The sequence below is a fragment of the Macrobrachium rosenbergii genome, chromosome 3 (genome assembly GCF_040412425.1).
Source record: "Macrobrachium rosenbergii isolate ZJJX-2024 chromosome 3, ASM4041242v1, whole genome shotgun sequence".
Lineage (NCBI taxonomy): Eukaryota > Metazoa > Arthropoda > Malacostraca > Decapoda > Palaemonidae > Macrobrachium > Macrobrachium rosenbergii.
The window spans coordinates 23,533,698-23,543,697 of NC_089743.1; the positions used below are offsets into that span (position 1 = coordinate 23,533,698).

The following is a 10,000-nucleotide window of genomic DNA, read 5'->3' on the forward strand; positions in this document are numbered from 1 at the left end:
ATTTCTCTGTGGAACATATATACACATTATTTGTGGAAAACTTGCCTATTCGCGGCATTTTTCACTGAGAAATATTTACTAATTACTGTATTTTCATATCATTTTCATAACTGAATGCACTTTTTGTGATAAAACTATTAAATACTCAGGTATAAGCATCTTTAGAGGATTTTATTTTGTGTTTGAAGTATTAAGTATTCACAGATTTTAGCTATTCATGGGGGGGCGGGGTTGTGGTACACATGGCCCACGAATACAGGGGGTTTACTGTATCATATCCCGAAATAGCATCGGCTCAGAAGGATGATAAGGACCTACAGCGACTTCAGCGGGAGACCCCGCCCTTATGTGGAGAGACCTATCCGTCAACAACAGAGAGACAACCATTGCCTGCGAGACAAGTACCGGATGCCCTCACCCATACCTACTGTTAGGGTTGAGAAAGAAAGCCTTAAACCTCGCCCACAACCTGTCCCACCCATTGGACAGATACACTGCCCGAACCTTGTTGGAGTGGTATATCTGGTGGGGAATGAAGGTAGACATCAAAAAGTGGGCAAGAGAATGCCTCCCTTGCCAAACATCAAAAATAATGAGCCACACAGAAATGGGGATAGGAGAATTCCAGACAACACAGCAACAACTGGCCCACATCCACGTCAACATCGTGGGACCCCTGCCCTCCTACGAGGGGTACAGGTATCTCATCACAATCATCGACAGGAACATCGGATGGCCAGAAGCAATACCAGTAAGGCAGCAGACACCAGAGAGTTGTGTGAAAGCACTATCAGATTGGGTCAGCAGGCATGGAGTACCACAGTACATAAGCGACAGAAGAGCTAATTTCACCTCCAGCTTATGGAGCTCCCTCGCCACCAGCCTCGGGACAAAACTCATCCACACAACAGCATACAACCCAGAAGTGAACGTCATGGTGGATCAGCTGCATGGCTCCCTCAAATCAGCACTCATCACCAGATGTCGAGGCAGGAGTTGGAGAAAGGAATTAAGCGGCAGGAGTGCTCTACGGCCAAGTGTTGGCATTACGGGCAGATGTTTTTCAAGGCACGACAAAGCCCACGACTCTTCCTGACGTCCGTAGAGCATTGGAAAATATCATGCCAGCGAAGACAACATATGACATAGCAAGAAAAGAATACATCCCTGAAGACCTTAAAAGAGCAAAGTATGCATTCATAAAAACAGACGCATGCAAGGCACCCCTCTCTCCAGCCTACTGAGGACCACACTGCATACTACAACAGAGAAAGCATACCAGCTGACGGTGGACAGGAGAATCACCTGGGTCTCCACTGATGGAATGCAACCAGCCTACATCCCAGACTGCAACCCACTCCCCTAGGCTTACTTTTGGGTGGGGAGTGCTGTGAGGTCCCGATCTGTCGCTGTGACCCTCAGGGCATCCTCACTTCAAAATAAAATCTACATGATACACAGAGTACTCTCAGGAAACACAGATCCAGCGTTCCTAATTCAAACGACCTTTTATGCATTTTTCAGAAGATACTCTATGTCCTTGTTGTAACTGTAATTTGAAATCTCTTCCTAAATTGTATATAGAATTGTTAACCATTCTTCAAGTGTGAGAAAACACGTCTGACTGTATATAGACGTCCCTCTATTTTTCCTTAATGTCAAATGCTACTTTTACGCTCACGTGAGTTCTTGACCTGTCAGATTTTGCATCAATAAATCAGAACACACCTTGAATCCGCATCTTACTCGACACCTCGTTATAAACTAATCACAGCTTGTAAACTGTTATTTAGCCGAGGGCTACACTGTCTTATTCAGAATTTTGATTAGAAGTAGTACCTCTAACAAGGATATACAATAATTAATTTTTTCTCTGTTTCAGCTGTATTTCTGATCCCTTACTACACCCTGAGCCTCTGCGCTGCTCTTCCATTGTCTTTCATGGAAATGTCCATTGGCCAATATACAAGCCTTGGTCCATTTGTGCTGTTTGGAAAACTAGCTCCCATCTTCTCTGGTAACAGATTTTGTATACTATCTATTCAGGTGACAATTTCCTGAAAATTTTAGTCATCTCTTTTATGCAAGTGAATTTTATACACAATTACAGTACTGCATTTTTCCTTACACAATCTGTGTTCAATTGCCAGGCAATTTATGCAAAACAATAGTATGAAAGCATCTTAAGTTCCAGTTTCTGACCTAAATTTTAATAAAATTAGATTAATTTTAAGGACCCTAAAAAGGCAAATAGTTTACATCCACTTTAATGTTCTTTTATTTCAGGTATTGGCTGGAGTGTTATAATGATGTGCTTTCTCTTTGCTGCAAGTTATAACCTGATTGTGTCATGGTCCATATTCTACTTTTTTGCCTCCTTCAGCAACACCTTGCCCTGGGGACACTGCAACAATGACTTCAATTCACCAGGTAAAATTCCTTGTCCCTTTTGTTTTGGCAATAAAAAGATGACTGAAACTCACATTTTGTTACAATTTTGGTTTCATATTCTCTTGCAGCAATTATGTCTTGCCCACAACATTTGTTACTTCCAGGACATATGCCACCATTTCTAATGCTGAGGTGGTAAAATACAGAAGCTGCACCACACTATAAATCTCTCCCTGGAACATTTGTCAAATATATATATTAAAGGAGCCTGGTTTGTAATTTATCTTTAAAAAGCAGTTCTAAATACTTGTGAATGCTAGCCCGATGCGTTCAAAGAACATGCACAGTCCCCAGCATGATAGATGTATATTAAACAAAATATTAAAGATGGATTTTCATAAAAGTTGCAAGAATCTCTTGCATGAAATAAGATAAACCCGTCAGTTTCAGTGACAATCCAGATACAAGAATTTATCATCATTTAAGTGCTTGGAAAGACTGACCATGAATCACGGGCTAATCCACCAGAGCTTAGACACCGCAAAAGGATATTGTACAGCATTGCTGTATTATACTTTGTGACAATGGTTCTTTAGTACTAAACCTATCTTTATTCTGTCTTTACAGGTTGCTACTCTAATGCAGAGGCAATGCTGTGCATGAACCAGTCCCTTTACTATTACAACAGAACCTGCTTATCAGTGGATGATTATTGCCAAATCTCTCAACTCACAGCACACAATCTCACCCACTGCAATCACTCAGACGGTCCAGTCTTGGCCAATGGCTTACTACCAAAAATTTCACCCAGTGAGGACTTTTTCAAGTAAGATTTAGGAAGTAGTACATTATGAAAAAAAAATTATAGATGTGAATTTTTAGGAAGCAGAATGCTGGTGACTGAACTTGTGTGATATTAATATGAGAAATAGATTTTCTCAAAGAAAAAGGTTTTTTCCAATCTCAACAACAGAAGCATCCAGTCAAAGACGTCCGTTATGTTTCTACAGATATTTCAAGATTCAAAGCAAAATGTACTCTGCGGCCTGAAACTTCTCTTGCCACCGATATCAGATATATAGTGAGCAGCTCTTGGAGACCATAGCACATCAGTACTTACATATAAACCTCAGGATGCCAAAATCTTAGCGTCAAGGTGACTGCATCTTGGTATTCGGTATATATTGAACCAAACAAAGCTACGGTAGCTCAACAGATTGTTAGAGGTAGAATAGTCGGCAATTATATGTTGGCAATGAAATACAAAAGGACAAAGAACGAATGGAACAAACACGTTATTTTTCCTTTTGTACCATAAACTTTGTACTTACCTTAGCTTTGCAGAATTAACTTAAGCACTGAAAAATGTGTAGAACTTTCATATATATCTTTATTTGCTTTGATACATCTTTACAGCATGATTTGGATATAGTAATGAATTAGCATTTCCATGGGACTATGATTCATATAGCCTAAGCAATCATCTTCGGCCACATGAAGTCTAAGTAAGATCAATAGAGGTACTGTACATCTGTTTCCTTTAAATATTTAATACTTTTATTTTGGAACACGGAAGGCATTGTTTTCTTGGAGGTATGAACCTTTCATGTAATCTATAATTTATTTGTTTTGATTAAAAAAACAAGGATTTTCACAATTAACATTTGTATCAAGAAAATAATGGAGCAATATGTAGCACTCAGAGAACTAATTAGGATCTTCAGGACTCTTAGAACAATGCCTTACCAATGGACTAAATCCAGTTCCCCCACTTTTAGATAAGAGAAGAGAAGCAGGGCTTAAACAAGTATCCATTGGTTTGATGTGGCTTCAGCAACAAAACTTCGCCTCCAATGTTAATTTACCCTTGAGAAGTAATTGGATTCCCCCTGCTACAGAAACTTGCTTTTTTATTACCAGGAATCGAATGCTAGGTTCCCATGGGAAGACCTGGAGTAATATGGGTGGCCTTCAATGGGAAATCGTTGGTTGCCAAGCACTGAGTCTCTCCATCATTGCCTGCTCCCTCGTCAAAGGAATCAAGAGTGTAGGCAAAGTAGTTTATTTCACAGCTACTTTTCCTTACCTCATTCTTGCAATCCTTTTTGTTAGAGGTAGGTTTTCTGTATGTCAATTTTGTCACAATGACAAGTTATTGTTTTTATACTTAATAACCATTACGTTTCTTGATTTCCCTAACTATTTAGTTTCTTTTTTTCAATTCTCGAACACTTCTTATAGAATCTATTGAAGCTCCTATCAAGTTTTTCATTTTCTCCGAATCCTCAAGTCACTCTATTAGACTTCGAAAGTCAAACCAGGACCTATTCTGGTTAAACATGCGCACCAATAGAAGAAACATCAAGGAACTGTAGTCAAGAGTGACGAGATATTTTTTCAACAAACTTAGAAATTAAATTTTGGGAACTGCTCTTAAATACCACGGCGTACCAAACTTTTGTAGCTCTGTCAGTCACCCATAGAAACGTCTAACAGCCCAATAACCCAGCGTTACATTACCAGCTTACCTCTATTCCAAGATCTCGAAAACTTCCAAATCTAGGTAATTACATACGAATTCTCATCAAGCAGACCGCAGACCCAGAGCTCTCAGACATACTGCCAAATAGGTCAGCCATTGTCGAATGAGAATTGGCTTTATGCCTGGGGTACGTGACTGAACTCTGAAATTATTATAAATTTAATTTTCAAATCATTATAGGGCTTGTATATTTCCCTTTCATTTCAATTAGATTTTATTAAGTTTCTTAGGTCTCTTAAGGTCATTGCTACTTATCTATGAAAGTACACTAAAATATATTCTTAAATTCTTCAAGTATAATTTGTATTTGTGGCGGTAGGAGAAATTGCTTCAGCATTACTATGAGTAAGTATCCTTCACTAACACACACAAGTACAGACAGACTCAGTCCTTTCCTCGAAAGGAAATGTAGTTATATTTATTTTTAGTGCAAAATAACGACTGCACACGTTTTCAATTTCACTATGCTTGTAGCCCTTTGCATTGCCAATTGGCATATGAATAAAAGTTATTTTTCCAATTAACTGCACTGATAAACCAACATTATTTCTATATAATAATAGAAAATTTTTACCCAATTATTTTGTTCTTTGTGTCTCCATGTAACAAGGGCCTACAGGTAACGCAATCCACATTTCAACTGTATTCCTGTCCAAGGCAAGCCTCTTCACCTCTGGCCCCTTTATAAGCACACAAAATCTAGGTACCTTGGCCTGAATTCTGGGCAGTTTTAACATACATAGAGTCCGGACTTACTGTTTTGACCTCCCCCTGTTAAATCAACTCCATTTTTAAGGTGCAAGTACTAGTAATATCATAAGAGACAAAGCTTATAGCTGTATTCCTTTTGTATTTATATGTACAACGATAGATATTACTAAAGAGCCTTGATTAAAGTTCAAGAAACAAACCCTAATCCACAAGAACTTCCAGCCTGTATCAAAGAGTTATAGCCCAAAACCCATTTCAGTTCTATCTCATATTAGGAGGTTGAGCCTTGTAAAGTTATTAAAAGAAAAAAACAAAAGTCATGAAACTGATCCAGCTCCTGTTGGCAGTATGACAATTTTTTTGCTGTGATGAGTAATACTGTTGGCCCATCTCATGAATTGTATTATAATAAAAATGGTCAGAGTTGTAAGAGAAGGCTGAGAAGAGAGGAATTATTCAAAACTGACAGGCTTAGAATATGCAGACACTGTTTTAGTAAAAGACCAAAGATTTTAAAAAGCTTGCTTAATATAGAATGCAGAAATGGGACTCACGATAAACCTTATAAAAGTGGAAGCAAAGAGGACGAAGTATGCACAGGGGGATGAACGAACATTAATAAAGAAAGGAATTATAAGGTCGAGTCTTTTAAATATTTTGTGTACTCTGATATCCAGAGTATGCAACTCTAATCAAGGATATGCAAAAAATAAGGCTTGAAAATTAAATGGATTGAAACTGCATACGAAAGGAAGACTATACATTAGTCTAGTATTGCTGTGTAGGCAAGAATCATGGCATGACAATGAAACTATATCAAAAAAATTTTACCAAGTTCAAAAAGGAGAAAATGACGAAGGGACATCCTTTTCCCGAGAGAATAGTACGTGATAGTGCCCTACTTGGAAGAGAGCTATGAAACGGGAGGCTAGTGGTAAGATTTATGGATGTGGAAGCACAAGAAAAACACGAGTTGGTGGAATTTCACAGAGGTTCTTTGCGTTGCATGGCGATGATAATGGGATTTCATTCAAAATTCTTAGTGAAATACAAATAATCATGATAAAGTCTAAAAAAGGAAAAAAGTGTGTTTTACTTGAAAAAACGCATGGGATTATACCAAGGTAAAATAGTACGCCAAATGCTAACTTTTTTGTCACAATCTATGATTCATGACGGAAGTAGTTCTTGTACTTTTAATCAATTCCTAGACACCCAGTTAAATCAAAGTTCCACCACTTTTTGTAACTTGATCTAATAAAGTAAAAATATTGGAATTCTTATAGTAAATAGTACATGAATTTCAAGGAAAACGTATATTAAATAGAAGTTATTATCACAGTGTATTACTTTCAATATTCAAAGTGTTCCCATAAACTATCGGCAATTAATTAGATGCAGTATTCAATTAGCCGCAGTGAACAGTAGCCACATCAAAGGCGCCGATTACTCTACAAAATCCAGTGGGAGATTTCAGTATGTCTTCATGTCTGATTCCTTTGCTCTACAAAATCCAGTGAGAGAGATTTCAGTATGTCTCCATGTCTGATTCCTTTGCTCTACAAAATCCAGTGAAAGATTTCAGTATGTCTTTATGTCTGATTCCTTTACTCTACAAAATCCAGTGAGAGAGATTTCAATATGCCTTTATGTCTGATTCTTTTGCTCTACAAAATCCAATGAGAGGGATTTCTGTATGTCTTCATATCTGATTCCTTTACTCTACAAAATCCAGTGGGAGATCTTTCAGTATGTCTTTATGTCTGATTCCTTTACTCTACAAAATCCAGTGAGAGAGATTTCAGTATGTCTTTATGTCTGATTCCTTTACTCTACAAAATCCAGTGAGAGATTTCAGTATGCCATGTCTGATCCCTTTGCGCTACAAAATCCAGTGAGAGATTTCTGCATGTCTTCTTGTTTGATTCCTTTACTCTACAAAATCCAGTGAGAGATTTCTGCATGTCTTCTTGCTTGATTCCTTTACTCTACAAAATCCAGTGAGAGAGATTTCAGTATGTCTTCATGTCTGATTCTTTTACTCTACAAAATCCAGTGAGAGAGATTTCAATATGCCTTTATGTCTGATTCCTTTACTCTACAAAATCCAGTGAGAGAGATTTCTGCATGTCTTCATGTCTGATTCCTTTACTCCACAAAATCCAGTGAGAGAGATTTCAATGTCTTTATGTCTGATTCCTTTACTCTAAAAATCCAGTGAGAGAGACTTCAGTTATGTCTGATTCCTTCACTCTACAAAATCCATTGAGAGAGATTTCTGCATGTCTTCATGTCTGATTCCTTTACTCCACAAAATCCAGTGAGAGAGATTTCAGTATGTCTTTATGTCTGATTCCTTTACTCTACAAAATCCAGTGAGAGAGACTTCAGTAAGTCTTTATGTCTGATTCCTTCACTCTACAAAATCCAGTGAGAGAGATTTCTGCATGTCTTTATGTCTGATTCCTTTACTCTAAAAAATCCAGTGAGAGAGATTTCAATAAGTCTTTATGTCTGATTCCTTTACTCTACAAAATCCAGTGAGAGAGATTTCAGTATGCCATTATGTCTGATTCCTTTACTCTACAAAATCCAGTGAGAGATTTCAGTATGCCTTTATGTCTGATTCCTTTACTCTACAAAATCCAGTGAGAGAGATTTCAGTATGTCTTTATGTCTGATTCCTTTACTCTACAAAATCCAGTGAGAGAGATTTCAGTATGCCATTATGTCTGATTCCTTTACTCTACAAAATCCAGTGAGAGAGAGATTTCAATAAGTCTATGACTGATTCCCTTGCTCTACAAAATCCAATGGGAGAAACTTCATTTTACAATTTTTTTTCTCATGACAGGCATCACTCTCGAAGGAGCTTCTCAAGGCATTCAGTATTACCTGCTGAAGTTCAACATCTCGAAGCTAGCTGAAGCACAGGTGTGGAGTGATGCGGCTATTCAGATTTTCTATTCAAACTGTATAGCGTTTGGAACTCTCATCAGTCTGTCCTCCTACAACAAGTTTAAAAACAACTGCATGAGGTAACATCTAATCGTATTACCCTTCATGTTCTGAAATACTCGCTGCACTTTTTTTCATATTTTCATTTGGCTGCGTTAATTCTTTACTTCACCTCTTGCGCGAATATCCAGAGCTTTTACAGGATGTGCTTACCAAATAAGCTCCTTACCAACTGGAAGCTTCTTCCTTTGCATTCTAGTTATTTTCAGCTGTGCTGCTCTCGTTTTTTCATACCCGTTGATCGCTGAATAGTTTACGTCACCCCTTACATGTATATCTTAGAAGGTTTTCACCATCTGGAGACTTCTTCCTTTGCATTCCAAAATGTCACGTCTGATATCTGCATTCAAAGTGAGTGCTCCTTGGTCAACGGCGTCCCACAACTCTTCAGTTTCCCTCTCCACCGTCACCACCAATATACGTAACAAATTTGGAGTTGAATTCATTCTAAGCCACCCTTTCCATAAATAATGTAACCAGCCTGACTGGTTATCCAGCTGATTACAATTTGACCTTGCAGGCATCATTTATACGACCAGTTAGATCACTCACACTTTTGACGGGATCAGTATCTTGAAACCTATACTCAGTCGTCAAGCCCTGGTTTAAAGGTTTTAAGCCATAATTTTGCTAGTTCTGTGACCAACGTTAAAACTTTTCAATGATACTTAATACTAAAAGCAATCAAGAAATACGTAATGCCTTATTCCTAATTCCTGTAGCGTCAAACATACCACAATAATCAACACTTTATTTCGGAAAAGTCCTCCTTATAATAATTTTCATATAGATTTAATAGTTGTAGTACTTATAACAACTATAATATCTTGATTATAGTAATACTGATCTTATATTACAATCATTAAAATAATGGAAGTATTCATAAAAAGGTGTCATTACAATAATCTGTCCCTAAAATTCTTTTTCTATACAGTTGAATATCTCATTGGCATTAGTTTATAACATTTTACTTTTAAAGGTCTTATGATAACAAAAGGAACTACAAAATTATCTCAATGTGCATTAAAACTCCTTCCATGCAAGATGTGGTCAATTAGTCTTCTCTTCAAAGAGTAAGGCCTGGATTGTATAAAATAAGTTAACCAATGTCTACAGGCCTGTAATTCAGGGGTAGAGGCTTGAAACTTCACGTAGGCTCTGTCTGTTACATCAACACAGTATTTATTTATATGGTGAAGTCTAGAGCATCGCATAGGTTCTTATCATTGTCTGTTAAAACTAACACGATACAGGTTTTGTAGTTACTGAAATGTGAATCAACACGTAGCTTCTTACCATTTTCTGTAACAGTAGCAAACTATAACAGTATCAAACTAC

General features: G+C 37.5%; 1 protein-coding gene across 5 annotated transcripts in view; it reads left to right on the forward strand.

Moving 5' to 3' along the window:
- Nucleotides 1-10,000, forward strand: part of LOC136853120 (sodium- and chloride-dependent glycine transporter 1-like) — a 94,905-nt gene that overhangs the window by 63,261 nt on the left and 21,644 nt on the right. For all 5 annotated transcript variants that reach the window (XR_010857364.1, XM_067128427.1, XM_067128421.1 and 2 more), the window contains exons 3-7: nucleotides 1,883-2,017; nucleotides 2,287-2,430; nucleotides 3,019-3,217; nucleotides 4,312-4,505; nucleotides 8,499-8,682. Coding sequence is in view for 4 of the 5 variants with exons in the window: in XM_067128427.1 (XP_066984528.1) it covers nucleotides 1,883-2,017; nucleotides 2,287-2,430; nucleotides 3,019-3,217; nucleotides 4,312-4,505; nucleotides 8,499-8,682 (856 nt within the window). In the remaining variant the exon portion in view is untranslated. The remainder of the gene's footprint in view (nucleotides 1-1,882; nucleotides 2,018-2,286; nucleotides 2,431-3,018; nucleotides 3,218-4,311; nucleotides 4,506-8,498; nucleotides 8,683-10,000) is intronic.